Source organism: Camarhynchus parvulus, chromosome 2 (genome assembly GCF_901933205.1).
Source record: "Camarhynchus parvulus chromosome 2, STF_HiC, whole genome shotgun sequence".
Classification (NCBI taxonomy): Eukaryota; Metazoa; Chordata; class Aves; order Passeriformes; family Thraupidae; genus Camarhynchus; species Camarhynchus parvulus.
Genome location: NC_044572.1, coordinates 80,756,039 through 80,779,447, shown reverse-complemented (window position 1 = coordinate 80,779,447; position 23,409 = coordinate 80,756,039). Strand labels below are relative to the sequence as shown.

The window sequence follows — 23,409 nt, the reverse complement described above, 5'->3', positions numbered from 1 at the left end:
TGGCTGTGCTCATGGGAATCCCATGCACTGTGCTTATCCTAGCCATATTCAGACTTCATATAGTGTCCACTAAAAATTCCACAAAGTCTAGCAAAACTACCCTTTTGTGAAAAGCAATGTTTTGCCAATTTAAAATACAGTTTATTTTCCACTGAGTTGAAGTGTTCTAAGCCACATATAAGCTATGGAAATCAGCTACGGAATCAGCTATGAAAATTCCTTTTTAAAATAATCATTTTTCATCAAGTGGAAAACATATTTTCTAAGTAAGTTTAGTACAGAGAAAAGGCATTAGATTAAACAGCAATGGATGACGTCTGCTATTTATCAGTGAGAGGGGACACACAAATCTTATGCACAGCATCCAACCAATAGACCTGGATATAGCCCTGGGTGAAGTTCTAATAATCTGCAGTTCATTTGAGCATCTCTGTCACACTGGGGCTTGTTCCTGCAGGTGAAAAGACTCCCTCAACTGTACTAAGCACAACACTGAAATCACTCTTGAGTTGTAGCTTTACCTCTAAGCATCATTACTAAGCATCTCCACCAATGCTACTGGGATTTCCTACTGTTGCCAAAGCAGTTCACCTTTCCCAGTGGAAACTCTAAGATTGATGGACCAATAATTGCAGCTTTTATTACAAGTACTTACTAAAGTAGCTGTGATGAGAGAAGGTCCTGTGAATGGTACTTCAGCCAGCAGAGGATGTGGCTGACTCTCTATGCTAGAGCTTCAGTATTGACAACATAAGTACAGATGAATTGCATCAACAGCGGAGAAAGGTAGGGGGATTGTTGGCAGCTCTAACTGCAGCACAAATGTCTATTCTTAAGGAATTGTTTTGTGCCCTGCCCACAGGCATAGGCACTGTGGAAGTATGAAACGGAGATGAAGAATCAGAAGATTTACAGAAGGATGCCATGAAAACAGACAGAAATAATACCGTGAGGAGTCTGCCCAACAGCAGTCCTGCACTGAACAGAATCAGCCTTCTGCATAACCATGATGGAGGAGCCTCTTATTTGCAGTGTCCACTCTATTTCTATCCATTCTTATGGCATTAGTAACACTGCTTAACTTCTTCCCCAAGAAATATGTTCACAATCATCCCAAAGTAGATGAGGGTTTGCATGTTTTTATTCAACGCTTGATAAAGTGCAATATTGGAATGATGATGCATTGACATAGAAATACTGGTAATAAGAAAGTGCTGAAATGAATAAGAAAACAGCAGAACTGCAGTATAAAAATGACTAAAAATGGATAAAACCTTTCAGGAATTATAGAGGGTAACTATTTCTCTCCTGCTAAGCCAGATTCTATTACACAGATATTAAAAGCAGCATTTCAAAAAACATGACATATATTCAAATGCAAAAAGGGGAGCAAGTGCAGAGAAACAGAATGTGAATTATGAATACAGGTCCACTTTCCTGCTCTGTGAGACCCTTTTTATGCAATTTTGTATCACTCTGATCATGGAAATTCTCAGCTTATGTACACAGCGAGCTCTGAAAACAAAATAATAATATATTTAATACCAGAATTCTAAATCAAGGGGGGGGGGTGTTAAGTTATTAAATTAAGAGCAATGCAAACAGTGAAAAAAGTATTAATAAGACCAGACTGCCAGTCATTCCATCCACAAATCACTGCAGGGTGTATCACTTTGTGCTGGTCAACTCATAACATGCTTCATAAGAATAGTAGGATATTTTGAAGGTATTTTTGCAGGATATGTGTAGCTTTTTCATTCCTAAGAAAAACGTGTGACCTTATCTGACATTATGGTATTAGACCTCTTGTGATTTAAATTGGGGACTGGGGAGTGGAATCTTCTAAGGGAAAGCTCTAAGGTAGTTTAGATCTGAAACAGAAAAATATTCCAAAAAGAATCTTCTCAGTGTGGAGTTTTGTCTGTAGCAAGTGTTCCCCTGAGTTTTCTTCTTTTCAAAACATTAAAAAATTTATTATAAGGACCAGTCTTTTCACAGTTTTACTGTAGTTAATAAAGTGTTTGTAAAGGGGCTTTTAGAATTTTCTCTTCAGACAGAAACTATACAATAAAAAATTAACATTATGCCATTAACAGCATGAAAAGTGACAAGATCAATTTGCATTCTGGAAATACTGTTCTATATATTCCTTAAACATTATAGGCTTTTACAATGAGGGGACAAGGTGCACAGATGAGGGGAGAACAGTGCATATTACTTATCTCAACTTTAGTATTGGTTTTAAAACTGACTCCCATAACTTCCTGCAGACAAGTCAACAAAGTATGAGCTAGATAAGTGGACAGTGCAATGTGTTGAAAACTGGCTGTGCAGCCAGGCCCAGAGGACAGTGATCAGCCATTAAGAGGCCAGGAACGTCACAAGGTTCGATCCTGTTTAACACCATCATTAATGACCTGGACAATTTTGCCTTGACTGTGAAGACTGGCTGATACACCAAAGGGTTGTGTCACACTTTGACAAGGCAGAGAGAAACTTTATGAAGTTCAGCTGGGGAAAATGCAAAGTCTTGAATCTACACAGGAACGACCCCATGCAACAATACTTTCCGGCCAACCACCTCACGCTCTGCAGAGAAGGATCTTGGGGTTCTGGAGGACAGAAAGATGAATGTGAGCCAGCAATGGGGGAAAGAAGGAGCTTGGGCTGCACTGGGAAGAGTTTTTCCAGTAGGTCAAGGAAGGATCCTTCCCCTCCACTCAGCACTGGTAGAAAGCCCATCTGGGGCTCTGGATCCAGTTCCTGAGTACTTCAGCTGAGAAGTCCTGTTTATTAACTGAGGTAGTGGAGGGGATGGGGGACAATATAAAATTAATTAAAAGATTACATTGCTGAATTTGTTGAAGCAAAAATTCTTCAGAAAGTAAGTATATATACAGCACCAAGTCCTAGCCATATCACAGTTTACATCAAATTCAACAGGAGAAGGCATAAATAGAAAAGCATTTTAATCTTTCAGAGCAAGTGACACAAAACTGAAAACTCCAAATTGTCTCATTAAACTGTGGTTTTCTTGCTTGCTGCTTCTGTTTGCAGTTTGGGCCACTTTCAGATTGCTCTACATCCAACTCCAGAGACAGGAATCAGATTGTGCCACCCAACAAAATCCAACACTAAGCTGCTTTTCTCAGCTTACTGCTCCCAAGATAAATATATATAGCCAAACCAGGATGCAATGGCCAATGCCCTTGGCATGGTAGCAGCAAAAGTCTAGTTGCCAAATAAAATCTTAGCCCCAACTTAACTAAGCCCATCTACAGAAATACTTGTAAAATCTGCAAAGAGAATGATCAGTCATAGCATCATCAATAACAAAATTAATAGCTTTCCCAAGACAGACAGAACATCTGTAAGTCAAATTCTGATCCAACCTTTATGACAGGTTCATCATTCAAATGTTTTAAACTAAATTGTTCTCAGGAAGCCTACAACTGAATTAGAGTCCTGTGAACAACTAGAAGCACAAATTCTGCTTACAGCTTACCAAGAAGCTCATTTTCAGTTGTTCAGAAGTCATACTCCAGTAACAAACTCCTGACACTGTGGCTAGAAAAGGGGATTTAACTACTTGATCCCAGTACAATTTTAAAAAGAAGCTGTGCTTTTCTAAGGTGAAAAGTTCCACAAGTAACAGCAAGTACTGAAAAAACTTCAGTAAAAGCCATCACAGTGACTTTGTAGACAAAATAACCATCAACTTCTAAGATATGGAAGACAGAAGATATGAACTGACATCTAAACAAAAGACTTTTCTCTCACTTTAAGCACTTCTGCTTTGTTCAATATCAGTAAAATTACAGAGAAATTAGTACTGCCCTGCTGATGATTTACTTATTCCATAATGCAAATATAACTGAAAACAATTGCCTAACTAATTTACATAATTCTGATATAAACCAAGATGATTTGATTATTTATAAGTACATTTTTAAAACTTTTTGGTTGAATTGAAATAGCTTCATAAATACACAAGAAATTAATTCTGTCTGAAGATGTGTTAACATGAAAGTCACCTGCCCTGACTAGCACAGGAGAAAAAATCTGCCTTTGCCAAAGCTTGTAATGAGACTTTGGTTGGCCTGATTGTGCTTGAAAACTGCAACTCTCTCAGCCAAGTTCAATTAATTTGCCTTAAAAGTGAGGCTCTATTAAAGCACACAGTTTAATAATAATTCCCTAGTCTAGCCTGTAGCTAAGTAATACAGCCTTAAGTAAAAGAGAAGTAGCTGTGACATCTGATAAATTATATTACTTGACTGATTTATGACTTATGTCCTCTAGTTCTGACCTAACAAAGAAAATTCAATTACCCAAGCAGTCTAGGTTCATGACTTTAGGAAAAGATGATCTGAAGCCAAAATTCAGGTATCCTGAATCATTTCTAAGTGACAGCATGAAACACTGCTTGAAGTGCAGAGGTAACAACGATAAGGAAAGATTGTTTCAGTGTTGTCATTTTCTGAAGATAGTCTGCAAGTTATTTGACAATATTATTGAAGCATAAAACTTATATAACTTCTGGCCTAAATACCTATAACTTATAAAAAACTTTATAAACCTTCAAAACATAGTGAAGCTGAAACAGTAAAATGTAATGGCAAACACTAATGCAATGCAAAGATGACATATTTTAAAAATCCAAAGATTATGCAGATGGAGGATGTCACGTCAGCATGATAACTTTATTTCTTGTACACAGCTTTTCTGTGTTTAATTACTTAACCCTAAAGTTCCACTGAGTTGTGCTTTGTCAATCAAACTTGAATTTGTCATCAAATTCAGTTCTAGCTTCCAGAATTCATTTTGTTCTTGCTCAGAATACCACAGCTTAGCTTCAGTATGACAGTATAAGAGATAACATCTCAAAACGTACTCCTCCTTACTACAGGACATTCCTGATTATCAGCACATGTTCTATTCTGTAAAAAATTCTGAATGCACTATAGATTTCCTGTGGGTAACACAAGGAAAGATTTAATCAAACTTTTCACAAGAGATCACAGCCACTAGGAGAGTAAATCATACAAAAATCACATCCTGCCTTCACAAATAACTATTGTTATGAGGTTTGAGATAGAGGAAGCAGCAACAACTATGAATCTAGGTGCAGATTTCCAGGTGCCTGGGGGAAAAAAAAGCAAACAAAAGACTCTTTAAGAGAGAAATTCCTGAAATTAGAAGTATTGCCTTTGTTAATTGCCTTCAGAAGGTATTTTGGAAGTTAACCTGGTCTCACTCTGGCCATGTCAAAGTCAAGTGTCTTGTCTAAGCCCACCATTGCTGTCTGCACTGTACACCATGGAAAGAAGGCAGGATCTATCTCCAGAGGGTGAACTGCACCCATTATATCAGATGATTATCTTCAATGGATCCCTCATTCCTCAGGGGGCTGAAGTTCTCTTTGTAGACTACTATAGAGTCTAGACTTTGGTAAGATAAATTCAACCTAGAAGTATCAGGCAACCTCATACCTTGTGAAATATTTATCCCTGGGTTAAAATATTATGTTTTCAATAAAATTATTACTATTTATATATCAGATGATCTTACAGAGAGCCAGCATGTCTAATGTAGATATTTAATATGTTGCATAAGCACATATTAAAGCCTAGGGTAGGGTAATTTCTATACTCTGAATGCTGGATTGTACAGACAGTGCATTAAGACATACAACAATGTACACAATCTCTTTCAGTTTATTTGAAATAGCTGTCTCTTTCCTATCTGAGCACTACATGAAAACCCAGAGGCAGGGAACAAGATTTATTTTTCTTTCCTCCTAATCAAAGTTCAAATCAGAAAAGCATGAATACAGTCTGCAAATGCTACTGCTTACTTGATTGAGATAGAAATCTTACCACACTCAGGAGGAGTCTAGTGGGTTTCTGGCAGGAAGTTCTATCTCTAAGCTCAGACTGCAAAGAAAGTTTGCTTTGCTAGCATCTGACAGTGAAACATGATTCTGTTTAACACGGCGTGACTATAGTTGCACAGTGGGAGATTATAGGCAATGAGAAAATTTCTAACAAATGGCTCCTATCTGCAAGGAACAGAGAACTGATCTCTGCAGAACACATCTTTGGTAATGAGGTATGCCAGGCACTCTGTACCAGAATTAATCTTTCTGTAAAAGCAAGAAAATTGCTACAATTCAACATGGAGACGGTGAAAATAATGTTTCACAGCATCCAGGCTCTGGTCAGGTGGAAGTAAGTTATGATGTTTTCTTGCTGTCTAGGGGAATGCACCTCTGAAGGTGTCTGCCACAATTCATGGTTTCCCATTCTTGTGACTTCCCTCTGTCCCAAAAGCTACAGATACTCTACATGACTCTTATTCATGTATTTTCTTCCAGTGAAATCAAGGAACAGTAGAATGGTGTTCTGTTGGTCCACATCTAAACCTGGGAGCAGGGAAGTGCTCCTGAATGCTTTCAGCTCCTGAATGCTGCAGTTTAGATGCAGTCAGCAAGTTTCATCTCTTCAGCAAATCAAAATGGTGCCCCCTCACCCCTCCCTCAATAAATGTTCCACTCCATACTGTTCTGACGTCCATAATCAGAAAATTATTAAACAAACAGTCTCAAAATAAAATGTGCTATTGTCACCAGAAGTGTATTGGTTAATGCAGCCACTTGGAACACTGATTGAGTTTCACCTTTCATTACAGAATAATTAAAGACTCACTGGCCAAAATGAATCAAAGAATGAGTGCAAATTAATGACAAAGCCATAAGGGCACTCACCAGAAAGAACAGACAGATGTATAATAGTTTCTGCCCTGTCAAGTACTCAATAAAAAGTACTTAAATATTCAGTAGTTTTGGAATTAGTCAGCAAAAATCCTTCACCCAGATGAACATTTCTATAACTATGCAACAGGGTTGGGGTCATGCACATACATTTCTCCAGTGATGAATTATTTCCAAATGAATCAAAGCAGCAGCTTCAGCAAGATGCAAAAAACAAAACAAAACAAAACAAAACAAAACAAAACAAAAAAAAAAACCAAGTGCAATGCTAGGAAATTCAGGAGTATTATGTTCAGAAGCAAAAAAAACCCAAAAAAACCTTCATGCTAATCAGGCAAAAAAATGCACCTGAACCACCATCCCCACCCCCATCACTTGCACACTGAAAAATGCTTTATTTAACAAACTATAGGGTTTGTTACTTCTGCCTATATTCTACAGGAGTCAGATTATGCGTCCAGCTCCAGGAGAGGTCTTATGATTATGACTTCAGAGCTGACAGAAGTGTCTCCATGCCAAGTTTGAATTTCTTGCAGCTAAGTGATCTGTAACAAACTGGCTCTTCTCTGGTTTGCCCTACTGACCTCCTCTCTTGTCACGCGTTGGCTTTTGTATACTCCTTTCTTACATACAAATGTTTCCATTTCAGCTGTCAGACCAGATTATACCTAGATTCTTCTGTAGCTTTACTTCTACTTTGAGTTAACTTTCCCAAGTCTGCACTGCCTGGTGAGAAAAATATTCTCTTTCCCATTTAATCTCATGAAATTTTAAAAACGTATCATCCATGTCTAAGTGCTGGAAGACAGCAAAAAGCAGCAGCACCACCTTGAATCTCATTTAAGCACAAGAGACAGGTCATATACCAACCCTAGCAGAGCAAAATCTTTGCTCAATAAAGTCTGAAATTTAGTTTGGATGAAAACAGAATAGAAGACACCGGCGACAAGAGTTGCTCCATGCCAAAATCTGCCTTGCTATCCAGACCTAAGTGAAACCCCAACATTTGACATTGTAGATTACCCGAAATGGGAATGACATAGAGCACAAAACCATTGTAGATTATCTGAAATGGGAATGACATAGAGCACAAAACTAAGTCTTATCTGGAGTACGACTGTTTTTTTGTTTTACGATTTCACACACTTCACTACTGTATATTTCTTCAAAAAATTGCTAACATCCTGCCCCCTCCAAAGAGACACAGATGCCAAGCGAAACAATAAAGGTTTTGTACAGGATGAAGGGCGGGGGGAGGCGAGGTGATGGTGGGGGGAGAATGGAAGTTTCTAACATTTATCACAGAAGCCAACTCTGCAGCCTCCCCCACTACCAAAACCTTGACATGTAAACTTAGTACAGGCAGGAGCTCAAAACTGACTTTCACAATAGTTGGTCTGTCTGAAGAATACTGAGAATTAGAAAATCCAGGGACTCAGAAACTGTTCTCTCTTTGTGGCCTTAGATAAGCCAAATGCCTTCAGTTATCCTTTTTTTTTTCAGCTAATCTGGGTCTTGTGAAGATACAAAAGACTATGTAAGTGGAAAACAGGCCTATAAATATTCAAATATAATAATAAAAACACATTATTTTTAAATTATATGACTAAAATATAATACTTAAAAAATACACTTAAAATTATATATATATATAATTAAATAAATATATATATAATTATATATATACAATTAAATAAATATATAAATATATATAATTATATATATATACAAATATATATATATAATTATATATATAAAATTATATATATATACAATTAAAACTAGGTAATCAATGAAATGCATTAATAAAATAAGAATGACTGTCACAATTTCTCCTAGTTTTAATTTTTTTATACTTATACAAAACTATGTATTACTGATAGGAAAATAAAAAAATTCTGAAACAAAGTAATTCCAATTTAAAGTCATCTAAATTTGAAAAGATTTTGAAAGAGTTTGGTTTTCAATCTCAGAAATGAACAGAACTTTCAATTACCAGCAAAAGTACAACATAAACTTTTATAAGAGAAATTATCCAGTTCATAAACTTCTTATTTATTTAAACACCGGTATGAATCTTACAGTTGTTACTTTCAAACTACTGAAAGTCCTTCTTAGAATATTCCATATTCTGGAAATAGGTTAATGTTGCACAAACGCACCCCTAGTAAAAGCTCAGGGGAGTATAAGGGGTAATAAAATCTTACAAGATCAGGATTACTGTGAAGAGAATTAAAATAACCGGGCAAATCTCATAACTGGTGATGAAAGACACTTGCTTAGGCTGAATGATGAAGCTACATCCAGAAGAAATACAGGCTATGCTCCCTACTGGGATCACTGGGCCCTCCTTTTCATTATCAGTTCTGTTACACACAACACCATCAAGCAGGAACCTCCACTCTGAGCTGAAAATGGAACTGCAGGCACGTCACTAGCAGGTGGCAGGGTGAGCCCGCCTGGCTTTGCTCACCATCTGTGGAGCAGCCGCTGGTGCCGTCGCTGGAGCAGTAGCGCATCTCAATGCGCTGCCGCCCCACCTCCAGCAGGTTTGGGTCGGGCAGGCGCGCCTTGCAGGTGTATCGGAAACGCTGCTCGTAGTGACCGCCGTTGTCTGAGATGTTCACTGGCGTCCAGGGCGTCCAAGGAGTTGTCTTTTTTAACTCTGGGCAGGCGTTGGTGTTGCAAGGCTGATATTCCTAAAAGAAGAAGGTCATCATAAACACAATCATCAAGTACGTCCTTAAAAACACCCAAGAAACACTCAGACAAAAAGATAACCCTTTTAAAAACATCCTCGGATATTTTTCAGCATTTCTAATAGCATTGATCATCAATGAACTTTTAATACCAGTCTCAAGATGAAAGTGTTTTTTCAGCTTCTGTGCAAGCTCAGTACCACACTGCTAAAAGCAATAATATATCAGTACAAATTAGATCTATCACATCCATAAAAACAGTAAATCAAACACTCTAACTACCATAATCAAGCATATCCTTTATAAATTAATAGCCCCAAGTAAGGTGAAGCTAAATATGCCAAAGCTTTTAATTAAGAAGAATTCTAATAAACTGCAAGTACATGTCACAAAACAGCAAATAATTCCCTGGTAACATCTAGTGGCATATGAAAAAGCAAACCACTGCCCATTTTGTATATTGCTTACATACTTCAAAAGACACAACAGATAAAATTTGTTTTATATTACAGATTCTGGCTCGCTGAGGCGCGTGTTACTCATAGCTCCAGAGCTGCTAAACCTATCTTCAGAAGCAAATTCCCTGTGGAGTGATACGCACTAAACGGAACAGATGACATTTAAGAAAAATTGCAGAATTGCCAGTATTCTCACAAATGCAGACTCGTCAGTATTCTCAAGCCCCACAATCTACATCTTCTGATGAGTATCATCATGGTCTGTAGGTCCTGCCTATTCATTTTCCAGAACAAAATATACTTCATCTGATGCAAATTCTCTGTAAAATTTATGGATGAAATTAAATAAGCATTGAATATCAGAATGAATTCACACTGACAAATTATGAAATATGAAAAAAAAATAGGCATCAGTGGCAAAACTTTTAAATTTTCTCTCTACCTCTTGCCTGTAAGAAAGAGAGAGCTCCTTCTGAAAAGGAGCCTACTAAAATTTGTAATGTCACTAAATACTAAAAAATAAGAAAACAATCGATATAATGGGTTTATCATATAGTACAACCTCCTTATTCCATAATTTCTACCCCAGTTGATACCACCATATTCCAACAAGCAATAGATTATGTACCCCTCTCTTTCCCATGGTGATAACATCCTTTTTATCTTGTACTTCCCTCAGTCCACTACCTCTTCTCACAGACAGTCTAACTTACGAACATACCCAGCTAGGTTTGGACCAATCACTTTCAACCCATATTTAAATTTAAAGCCTGTGTTGCTATTTCAAATCTAAAAGAAGCTTATTGTCTGAAAGCCTTCCTAATTTTTCCATCTATTAGAGCTGGGAAAAAAAATCCTCAGAAATCCCTGTCCCACTAACACAGCAATACACTGGAGAACCCACCATTGTGTTCATGATTCTCAAGTTCTGAGGCCACAGGGATTTGTGATAACCTTGTGTTTCCACAGTTTTGTGTCACTTCATATATAAAGAGCTCTTAGACCAAAGGCTTCAGCTAGACTACTCTTTTTCCCTCCTGAGGGCTGTGCAAAGTCCTTCCCTACCCTAAAACCTTTTGATCACTTCTATGGCAACCCCAAGTCATAGTCAGGCATTCCCATTCAGGGAAGATGATCAACCTTTCCAGGATCTGAGTGTCAGCCTGGTCTGGTTTCTGGTTCAGAAGACAGCAAAGAACAAGCAAATTATCTCCTCCTAGGTACAACCGGGGAAGTAATTTCTCCATGCCTCCTCAGCAGTCAATTCTTTAAATCAGGTATGTCTTAGACTTAAGACAGAACATGTATGACTATCCTCCTTGCAGCACATGAACTGTAAATAAAGAAATCACTAAATCTGCCTTTCCCTCTCCTTTATTTTCTTTTTTTTTTTTAAGATGTCTAGCAGTGATGAGTCTATCACTTCCCCGGATCAGCTGTTCTGCTATTTAGTAATCTGCAAAGCTAACAAATTGCAAGTTAATATGAGGCTGCATTTTCCCCTTAATTTAATTTTCCAGTCACTGAATTTTGTTGTGCCTTTATCAATGATGCTGAGAGTGTTTCTTGTCCCAAACCTACAAAAAAAATTTCATGCCCAAATACCCATATATAACTATAAACTAAGCTCAGGTTGTTAAACCTACACAGGATTTAAAACCTGATTTCCGGGTCCTGTGCACACCAATGTCTTCTATTTGTCCTATTTCTTCATTTTCCTTAAGACTGGACACCAAAAGGACTTGGCATTCTAGAAGCCATCTTATCAATACAGCATGCAAAAGCAATCATCATCCCGTTCACCTGACAGTCTGACTTTAATATGCACATTATTGCATTAGTGCTTTTTCCTTCCACAAGATTGTACAAAGAGCCTAAGCAGATCCAATTATCTTTGATAACCTGTCCTTTTCTAAATCACAGCTTAACAACTACCTATAGATTTTTATCCCACACAAGAGGCTGGTAGTATTTGGCAATATTAAAATATGTTTTATTAGCTTCTGCAATTATCTAACATATTATTTACTACCTCACCAATCTCTGTCCTGCTCAAGCTTTACTGAAAATGTCTTATATCACTGTCTAGACTGTTGATAAAAATGTTAAGTGCTATTGACCCAAGAACTGATTTCAGGCAGACTCTACTAGACGCAGTAATTTATATCTGCCCATTGACACCACATTTTTCAATTTGTCAATGAACCAGCTTGTAATCCATTTAACATTTTTCACATATTTCAGTTTTCTGAATCAAATTATTTTCTGTTGCAAAGGTAAATGTCTTGGAAGAGGAGATGTGCTGTATAACTTTCAAACATCTTGAATCCCAAACTCTTCTTTATTAGTTAGTAAGCAGGAAAAAAACAAACCAGTATAGGAGCTACTATGTTTATTTCAATATAGTTACAATAGACTAAAAGTTTCAGTTCTTCATTTGCTGTTGATTTTTGTACTGATATTTTTCAGCCAAAACCAATAGCTGCAAGAAATATGAGGGCTTTCTTTATTAGACATGGCATAGAGAGGTAAGGGTCATGTAAAGCAGAGTATGTGAGGTATGTAATGAATCCTTTGTCAAATAAATATAGCTAGTAGAGGAAGAAGTTAATTTAGTGGCAATGTATTGAATGTTGCTTTGCTAACACACTTCTGAGATGAACACATCAGCTCCCTCACTCCTAGAAAGACAGACTGCCAGTGCTCAGCATGCTTTGGGATGTGTAGTCCCTTCATACACGCTGACAGAGAACATTCTCCTATGCTGTTACCAGCATAGAAAGAAAGATGTTCCTGAAGAGTGTCTGTGAAGACTTATTAGTTTTTCCTTTCCTCTTGCTTGCTGCATAGCTTATATGAAAGTTTGAGTGCTGTCATGCTTATCTATTCAACCACTGGATAATAACCACGAAAGGCTCAGAAAGCTGGGGAAACAAAAGTACATGTACTTTAACTGGAGAATATTTACAGCAGTAAATAATCTCTCCAAGAGAAAATTCAGAAGACTATTGCCAGAATGGATGACTCCTTGGAGTTCTGGCACTAATAATGACCTGGCAGAGCCCCCTGGCTTCCCTCACAGACAGCGAGTGCTGTACTGCTCTGCTGACTACCACGTCTGCCACGGAGGAATCAAAAACTGCACAGTGCTCATAGAGAGCATCAATGTGATCTGATGCTGAAAACTCTGGTAAAAACAGAACAATGAACTTGCTCTGAATTGCCTCAGATGTGGAAGTGAGGGAAAGGGGGAGAGAAAAGCCATAGTTCAGGTTACACATTGATATATCAAGCACTGCTAGCATGAAGACATAGTCTAACAGGAAAGATTTGAGAGTGAAGAGGGAGGGAATATGGAAACTGATACCTCTGCTTGGTTTATCCTCCTCTTATCACCTTGTCCAATGCTTGAATGATTTACCCAAGAGGGATTTCAAGAATATAGCCCTCTCCAAAGCAATTTTACCAGCTAGAAACATGGGCACATTAATCAAATAACCACATGTAAGTCTCAGATGAAACACTGAGGTCTCATCTCAATAGTAAGGCAGAGCTAGAAGAGCAGTGAGGAACTCTGCTTCAATAGTGCTGCTGAGAGGAACTGAGACAGCAGCTGCTGAACTCCACCTCTGACATTCTGCATGGACTGAAGGGAGAGATGGGGTCAAGCTCTCCTGGGGGATTCTTTAGGTACTCAGAGAAATACTTCAGGGGCTCAAGTGATGGATTATGCACATTAGTCCTTAGGGTATGGTTGTGGACTCTGAGCAATAATTACTTGAGACCATTTACAGACTCCAAAAATATCATTGCAATAGTTGAAGCTTAACCACATTCTCAAAGTTCTCTTCGCAAGTTGTTCTAAAACTTGTTGTTTAATTCACCTTACTGTGGCTTTTTGTTTAGACTGGATTTAGCCAGTGGAGACAGTTGAATTTAGGCCTGGCTATACCTGGTAAAGATGCAGTAAGAGTCGTAGGACTAAATTTTAGGGCACAACTCAATATTGCAGTTTTTTGGAGATCACTGGAAATTTTACACAAAATATGCAAATAAATGCATACCTCACAACATACATGTCTGTGAAAATGATTTATTTAAATAAAAATGATCATGAAGAACACTGGTGGTAATATGAGGAAAGGCATCATAAATTAAAATGATTATATGGAATAATAATATATTTGGAATCATAGATAATGATCATGCTATTAAAAAGCTGCCTTGCTTCTCTGCTTAAATAGTATTCCCTAGTATTTTTGCAAAATGGAAAAAGAATATTAGTATCATGTTTTCTACCAAGATTTATTTAGAATTATTTGGTTATATTATTTTAGAAAAGGACAAGTAAAATGCAATTTCAAATTAGAGGAGACTATTGTTAAATAACACTGAACAAAACAACAAAACTCACTCTGGAGGACATAGAACTGACTAATTTTTTTTTGTCTCTGTATAGCTACTTCAGTCAAATTCCTAAAAAATTTGAGAATCTCTGAGACTTTTACTCCTAGTTTAAGTTTGATTTTAATTAATGGGAAAGCATGATACTCTGATAGCTCCTAAAAAAAATAGACCAAAATATTATCTACATTTGAAGTACATTTTTTTCATTACAACCAGAATTCATATAGAGAGTTCTATTCCCATTTATATGTCCATATTTTGGAGGGATTTCTCCTAACAAGCTCTTATTTCTTTGATGCATTTGGCATGGAATGCATTTCCATGGCTCTCATCTCTGTTTTTCTTTCTCACCTGTTAGTGTGATAGACAAAGCAGCTAAATCAACACTGACAGTGCACTTAAATATTTTCAGTCCAAGAGTTATCTTTTATGATTTTCTTTCAATATATTGTATTAGTTCTGAAATATTTTTTGAAGCACCAAACAATCCATTGGTTAAAAAATACTTACAAACTTTTGCTTTTTGTTCCAGCATGCTAGAATTCTATTTTACTAGCCCAAAATAATTCTTCAGGTATTAAGGCAGTGGTAGAAAAGAGTGTTGCTGATCCATAAATCGAATGGTATAGAATGTCTGTCACCTCAGATAAGACAGGGCTGCAAGAGATGAGAACCTCAGTCTCTCAGCCATCTCTAAGTCCCTGAGTTTGCCACAGCAATATATTGTTAGAAGAAAGGATAGCTCTCACATGCAAGCAAAACAAAGGCCAAACTGAATGCAACAGGGCTATAAAACTCCAGAGAAAAACAGCGCCCATGTAGAGGGGGCCTTGTTTACATGTCAAAATATAAGTTTCCTGAAGAACTAATACACCCTCTCTTTCCCCAAGAACCAATAGATAAATTTTATCTTCTCGTGGTTAAAAAACACAGAAAAAATCACTAACTGAACTTTAAAAAAGAAATGGTTCATTTATTTTTACTACAGAAATATAAAGTATTGTCTATTTAAAGAGGCATTTTCAAAGTAAAACAAACAAAAGACAAGTCCCTGATCATATTTCTATTTATTCCACAGCTTAAAAAGCCAGGTTCTTCAACCAAATACCAGCAGATATACCTTAGTTGAGTGTAATTGTGCTGCTACAATACTACTCCAAATGCATGACATGAAAGAACACTCAAACTCCATTAATTTCAATCCATTAAACAAAACATCTTCTACCCTGTAAATTTCACCGCTATACTTGGAAAACAAACCCTAAAAGAATTCCTGAGATCCCCATTGTATTTTAACCCCACTTAGACATCCTAGTTTGTAGGCAGTGTTTTAGCTCCAGCTGACATCCATAGCAGGAGTTCTACTGATTCCAATGGAACCAGGACTGCAGAGACTACTGCTCACTGCAGATGCAATCCTGCAGCGATGTGAAGTAAGGGTAGGAGGTTGTGTCCAAAATGGATTTTAAAAATATTTTGATAGATAGAGGGAGAAAAATAAGTTTCTTCTGAACCAAAAAGATGTGGGTTTTGGCTGCAAATACTGACTGCACACAACTTTTTGTTTCAATTTTGTGTATTTTAAAGAAAAGAATTGGAAAAATCCCCATTGGTGTAAAGGGCAATTTAAAAGGAATTAAAGGCTGAATTTGGATCCCTTTTCCCTGGAGGAGTTCAAGGCCCTGTGGGCAGGTCAGGGGATTAGGACAGTTCAGGACTCAAATCCTTCCTGTATTCAATATCACTAATTTTGCTTGATATGGGAAGTTCTTACTTTCATCACCTCTTCATAAACCCATCAGTTTTTGAAGTGAACAAAGCCACCACTTTCCTTTTTCTACCAGCCATTTGTGTAACTCCCCACTCAAAAGCTACATTTTATGTCAAACTCATCAAACTTTTCTGAAGGAAATTGCTACTACTGAAAATTACTGTTTTGCAGGTAAGTTGCTGCTTAGGAGATTGGTGTCCAGGGGTCATTTTCTCCAGTTCAAGAATCTTATTGTAATTCCACCTTGTCTGTGGTTTTGTATGCAGTGTTACAATCTGGCACATAATAAACATGTCTCTTGTTCTAGCAGCCCCACTGTGAGGTGGGAACCACCAAAAGTGGGGGATGAGAAGCTGGGGATGTCACCACTTGAACCCAGTAAAATTTCAGAAAGTCAGAAGGGCCTGTCAGAGGACTAAGGATTCAATTATTTTTGCCCTGAGTGTTGTCATTTGGACTGGTGCAAAGAAAAGAAGTATAAGATATTACTGACTGGATGAAAACAGAACACACAGGACCATAAATAATCAAGGCTGTAAGGCTGAAGAGATTGTCCACTTATAAATGACTGCATGGATTTTCCAAAACTGACTGAAAAGTGATTTCTATATTGCCACATAGTGAAGGCCTCAACTGCAGTAGGAAAGCCAGGACCAAAATCTGAGCAACATCATGACAAGTACATGGTGAAATATCATTAAAGGTAAATTACGTGTTACTTGTAAATGAATCAAAATTGATCTTTTCAGCTTTTAAAATCAGCATGTAAATAGCAGCCTTGAAACACATCTTTATAAATTGAATTATAAAGAGAGAGATTTCAATTTTACCTTTAAAATTAGGAATGTGCCATTTGAAAAGACCAGGAAAAGAGATGTAGCTTCCCTGATCACTCAGTACTTCAGAAGTGGGGAAAAAGAGGTTGTTCAAAAATCCATTTTGGGAGGTATGATCAATGCATGGGAAAAAGTGAATTCCTGCAGCTCAAGGAGGTACTGCTCAGCTGGGCCATGCTAACAATCTGTGCATGTGGCTTCATTAATCATAAATGCAAACTCAAAGAAAGGAGGATTAATTCAGATGGAAAATGGGTGATTTCTTTTGCTATAATAACTCAATTGTTTGCAATTAGTTTCAAGATACTCTTACTGAGAAGCTTAACATTTTTAATGTAGGCCCTATAATTCCTGACAAAATCTTCTAAATTGCTGAAACAGTTATTATTAACTAAAAATATATTTTTTAACCTGCTGGAAATCATGGCTATCCAAGTATTTATTGACTGAGAGTAAGACTTTTAGGAGCTAATCCAGTAGTCAAAGAGACATAAAAAGGCTATCAACTCATCAGTTTTAGAGAGTGCTGCTTCATATGCTTCATAATCACTCCAAATCTGTTATCACTAATAAATTACCTTCATCTCATGTTTTCCTTCATGTAGATTTCTAGAAAGACAAAGAGAGCTATGTTCTTGTTGTAAAAGGAGATCCTTAATGACACATTTTTAAACACCAAAAGTGGAAGAAAATTTGGAATTTCAGTTTCTACAGGCAACACCAGAGTTACTTGGCTACTTTGTGACCTGGAAAAAGTTTGATTCTTAGGTACCTGATGCTTAGATTCACCCAATGCTAGTTTCAATATTTGTCAATGTGGCAAAATGGCTCCTTTCTTTAACAAGGTAGGTTCAAATTACGCACAGCTGTAAGGTAGTTCTTGAAATGTACATACTGAGGACACATTTACTTCCATAATATTTAAACATGAAAAATCAACTGTGTGAAAAGCCTGCTGCCAAGTAATGCAGAAAATTAGAACAGTCATTATTATTTTATATCTATCCAGAGACCACTGTTTCAGATACTTATTAATTTATCCTCAATCATTGATTATATAATCGGTGCAGTCTTACATTAAAAGTAATGCTTTTACCAGCCTACAGTTCATCACTGATCTTATTTTCTACAATGAGACAATCTTTTAGGTTCAACTGAACTATCACAATTTAGGATCAAAATCTGAGGGAAAAAATGCAGCTATTAATCACTGGTACATCAAAACTGACCTGATAGTGTGAAAGTATTAGCTGCTTATGCAATCATTTAGACAATAAGCATTCAATTGCAGCTCATTTACTTGTTTTTTGGGTTTTCTCACATCAGTTATAAAGATTAATAAATTGTGTTTTATAAAAATCTGGAAGCAAAATTCAAGAAAACTAATTTTGGGAAGAGCTGAAGCCTGGTTTTACACTGAAAAGCTGATTATTGTAATATTCTTACTGTATTTTTCACTTAAAGGATGACTTAAATGATAGACCAATCACTGGAGGGAAAAATACAATAATGTCACTCCTGAGATAACACTTAAAATGTTAGAACAGTTACTAAATAACAAATGTGTAAGTGGTGGAATGGTAGAAAGTGAACAGATGAGGAGCCATGAACTTCAATTCAGAGTTGCCAGTCCAAACCTAGGAGCTGCAGTAAAAAGCAGAACTGCTTGCTGAAGCATGTTCAACTGTGGAAGCATTTAAACCCATTGGAAATTGATTTAGACACACAAAGACACAGGTTCAGAGATTTTGATCATTGCACTTTCTGACGAGGTAGCAGAAAGGCAGTGATCTGCCCTTCTGAATATGAAGTCACTTAGTAAGGGATCTGAGTATGGATTTGTAAGCCCAGTGAATATTTCAAAACACAGATCCATGCCAGATCCATCCGGCCCCAGACGGTTTTCATCTCATTTTCAAAAATATCAAATACCAGAAAGTTCCAATCATCTACTCAGAGGAAATTCAAAGATGGAAAGTTAATGTGCATATGAAAATCCGTGTCTTCACAGCTCAAAGGCCACTCCTCTGTGTATAAGTGAAAGGAGAGAAACAAACACATCTCCCCTTCCCCAAATTCTTTTAAAGCAATGTTGAGAGACTGGACACCACCTATGGCAAATAGATATAGAAGGCAGGTTAAGAAAAATCCATTGTGCTATCAACATCTTTTTCAGGCCTTGACCAAGGCTTGTGGAAGCAAACTGATCCAAAAAAGTGCACTTAAACACAATTTAATACGTTATCATAGCACAAACATCTGCCTTTGCCCGGGGCAGAAGTTACAGCTGAGCTGACAGATGTGACTGTGTGCCCACACCTCAGTTACTGCTGTTACAGTCAAGAAGATAAACACAAAATCATCTTCAGTTTTAGCTTGTAATCACTTGGACAAGGAAGCACTGCAACCAAAAAGCCAACATATTTGTTTCTGCCAACTCTGCTATGGGAAAACATGACCTTTAGTTAAAGGGGGACACCTGAGCTAGTTCAATTGCTGTAGCAAGCATCAGTTTAACTCATATGTTAGAGCCCCTGGATATGTGGGGGAAAAAATTCCACAAAAAGTAAAAGGACAATCAAAATAGTCCTTTAAAATTTTGCAAGTTGCTGCTTGAAAAGCAGAAAGAAAGAAACAGATATTTGAAAACTATGCTTCTAGTCGTGATAATAAAAATAAATTCAAATTACCTACGAATTTTCACATTTGTGCTTAACATGCTGAGTAAGTGAAACTGCACCGACAATTATAGGTATACTATTGTCTGTCATTTTCTCATGAGTGGGTATTAATTTCTTTTAATTAAATCATGTACATTTAACACAGGACTCAATTTCCCAAATGTATGACTCTGTTTCCATTTTAAATGCTAGAGTTCAAGGAACAAATGTGGGTTATCTCACCTAGCTTCCAAATTTTTCTAAAGGCATATGGGTTTCTCACATGGCTCGGATGTATCTCCACTACAACTTTCACCCGGAAGTTCACACCCCCTATAGCTTCTCAGAAGCAACACATGGCTCTGTTTAGGCAAATCTGCATCCTGCCTTTGTATCCACCAATGGTGCCTGTCATTTGTCAGAATCACATCAGAACTGAACTTCCTGTTTCACATTTTCAATTTAATTTGTGCCAATCGAAAAACCTCCCCATAAATCAATTTCTCTCATACAACGCTCTTTATTTTTAGACATTTTAATGCTCTTAGTTTCATATAAAGTTTATTTACAAAGCTTTTAATTTGTCTACATTTTAATTTTGAAACTCTGTGTCTGCAAAGAAAACACTTTTTGATCTTCAGCCAATTCCTGGTGAAAGAGATGTTTCTGGGGGAAAAAAAGCATTACTTTTATGCTGACTTCATATTATGCTCTGTTTCCAGTATGAGGAAGATACAGCAAAAATAACTGTGGGCTTCCTTTCCACCTCCTCAAATAGGAGCTGTTCTGGAGGTGGCATGACCCTGGCGTAAACCAGATCAGGTTTTAATTGACAATGGCCTGTGTGTTTCAGCTCAGGATTTCTGAACACGGTGCTCTGCTGCTCTGGGAAAATTCCTTAGGATTAAAGCTCTTTCATTTTACACCTTGTTTGATGTCTCAGCAGAAAGGCTAAGCAGTGTATACGGGCAAGGTGGCTCTGCTAAAGACATTGAAGCCAGAAAGTTAATGAAGAAAACAAAAGGAGGAGATTATAGACTGTAAAAAAATCATAAGAAAGAAAATCCTGTGGTAATGAAAATAAACTGACCAGTAACAGAGTCTGGTTTCCTGAACAAATTAAATCAAAGCACAGTTCAAATGGAGCATTTTATGAGTCTTAACAAGCTGGAGATATAACAATATATATTTTCTTACTGCAATACTCATGAAAGCTCCTAAAGAAGGACTTTGCTACTTAATGTACACATGGGATCCTTAGCTTCTCTTTATACACAGCTACGCTCATCTCAAGTCTTGCTGCGAATCAAATTTCTGCATGCCAGCTCTGTCCTATTTCTTGACATAACATGCACATAAACTCATTTATGAGAGGAAGAAAAAATGGAGATGAGAAAGGATTGATTCACACTGCAGTGATCAAATTGGGCAGAAAAAAACCCCCAGTTTGTCAGTGAATATGACATCTACACAAATTTTTCTCTTCAACATACTAGAAAAAGGACATAAATAGCTAAAAGCTACAAGAGTTGAGTTACATGCCAGAGATTGGAAAATTTAACTGTGGCACATGCCTCCTGGATGCTGAGGCTGCAGACTGCCATTGGGTAGTTAGGAATGCTGTGCTTGCTTATCAAAGCAATATGTAATCAAAACCACATTAACTTATTGGAAAAGGGGATGGGAAATACACGATTTCTATTATATTTCTAATATTCCTAGCAATGTGGAGAGGACTTACTGCCTGTAACTATGGAACCATGGCTGGAATATACAACTGAAACTCATGTGACAGAATTTTAGCTCAAGCTCAGGATGGGTGCCCTGAATTTACACAGCAGACTTTATAATACAGGCTTCATTTTGACAGGTCTGTAAGTATACCATCACCTCTTTGCCATTTTCAGGACAACGACATTAAGTGTTAGTGTTATTATTTTCCTAAAAATGGCAATTTGCTCTGTGTAAGTATTTTGTATTCACACTGTGATTTTAAAATTGAAATGTCTGGCCATATATAAACATTCTGGCCTACCAAATAAAACTTTCAAGGTAAGTTTGATGAGAATTATGCTGCTGGAGCAGTCTATCTCTGAAGGACTGCACTCTCTGGAAGAGACCCCTGGTGGAGCAGTGCTTGAAGAGCTGCAGCTTGTGGGAAGGACCCAAGCTGACTAAGTTAATGAAGAACTGTCTCGTGGGAGGGACCCCATGCAGGAGCAGGAGAGGACTGAGGAGTTTTACCCCTGCAGAGGAAGGAGCAGCAGAGGTGATGTGTGATGAACCTCAGCCTCCATGACCATGAGGCTTAGCCTGGAAACAAGGGAGAAGTGGGGGAAAAGTTCTTTTATGATATGGTTTTAAATCTCATTACCTTACTCTGATTTGACTGGTAATAAAATAACATAAACTTATTTCCCTGGTCAAGTCTATTTTGGCCATGATGGGCAACCTAGTAAGAGATCTCTCCCTGTTCTTACCTCAACCCAAGAGCCTCTCATTATATTTTCTCTTGCCTTCCAGGGTGAGGAGAGCAACAGAGCAGCCTTGGCATCCAGCAAGCCTCAATGCATACCATGACAGAGGTGCAAAGGTAGCCTGAAGTTGTACATACACAAAGAGAAAATTATAGCTAAAGATTTTTGTGTTGAGGGGTTTTTTTCCCCCAATTGGACAAGTTGGTAAAGCATCTTTCTTTCTCTCTGACAGCCTTCTCTGATACCAAGGAATTTGCCACCAAAATACAGAAGTTCACAGGAGAAGAAGTCTTTCTTCTAGATGCTCAAAGACAAGGCAACACCAGTAAGACCAGTAAAGGTAGAAAATGGGCCAATATAGGCAGGAGAGGCAGTCTGCTTTGTTTCTTATTTTGCCTTAAGAAGACTAGGAAAAGATCCTTAAAGGGGAAAAAAAGAGAAAAAATAGAAAAGCAATAAAGGTAATGACACTGAGCTATTTGCATACCCACAAGAAGTTCTTAATGTGACTACATAAAATAAAAGCAGTTACAGCTAAATAAATTCCATTGATAAGAAAAATCAGGTATTTGGTAGGAATTTGGGGATGAAAGTGCGAGGGACTGCAAGCAGTCCCTGGGATCCCAAGGGAGAAGGAAGAAAGAAGATGACAGAATAGAATTTTCAATAATCCTCATGCAGATAAAGTTATCACAAATCCTCAAAGGGAAGGCTTGAATGTGGCTTCCTAAAATGCTAATTCACCTACTTACACTGTTGCAGTTTTAAAAAAGCACAAGAAATGGGTGTATCTTTTAACTTTTAGTTCTGTAATTCATAGATGTGTTTATGTGGGACTTAAGTTTTGGTCACAGATTCTAGCACATCTTAAAACAGCAGTTTCTTATCAAGGCGTGGGTGTTTTAGTAAATATTTCAGTATCAGCGATGATGAGGTACAGAACATGCTGTTCAGGGAAGGCTTGGTTTATAAAAGCAATCACTCTGCAGACACTGAATGATACATGAACTCTCTGTCTTAATGGATCCCAGTGCTATATGAAACCTAAGCCATTCAACCCAGGTACTTCTGTACCAGAGAGAGGCATGACAGAGATGCCTAGAAGGATTTCAGGAGGCAGGAATGCCACATGTAAGTTTACTAAGGATTTGTTTAAGGTATACAAAACCATGCATCATCACCCAGCTTCTTACTCTTAACATCAAATATGGCTTGGACAAATTATTTCAACAGATGCCATTTTGGAACAGAGCTTTTTACTTTGCCTTTCTCTTTCTCTTACATTTCATACAAGCAAAACAATATTTTTGTAGATGTTTTGCGCCTAAG

The 23,409-nt window shown here is 37.4% G+C and overlaps 1 protein-coding gene across 5 annotated transcripts in view; it reads right to left on the bottom strand.

Annotated features, from left to right (window-relative positions):
- The window catches only part of SEMA5A (semaphorin 5A), a 314,550-nt gene that overhangs the window by 25,754 nt on the left and 265,387 nt on the right, over window positions 1-23,409 (bottom strand). For all 5 annotated transcript variants that reach the window (XM_030969771.1, XM_030969785.1, XM_030969762.1 and 2 more), the window contains one exon: window positions 9,246-9,471. In XM_030969771.1, coding sequence (XP_030825631.1) covers window positions 9,246-9,471 — 226 coding nt within the window. The remainder of the gene's footprint in view (window positions 1-9,245; window positions 9,472-23,409) is intronic.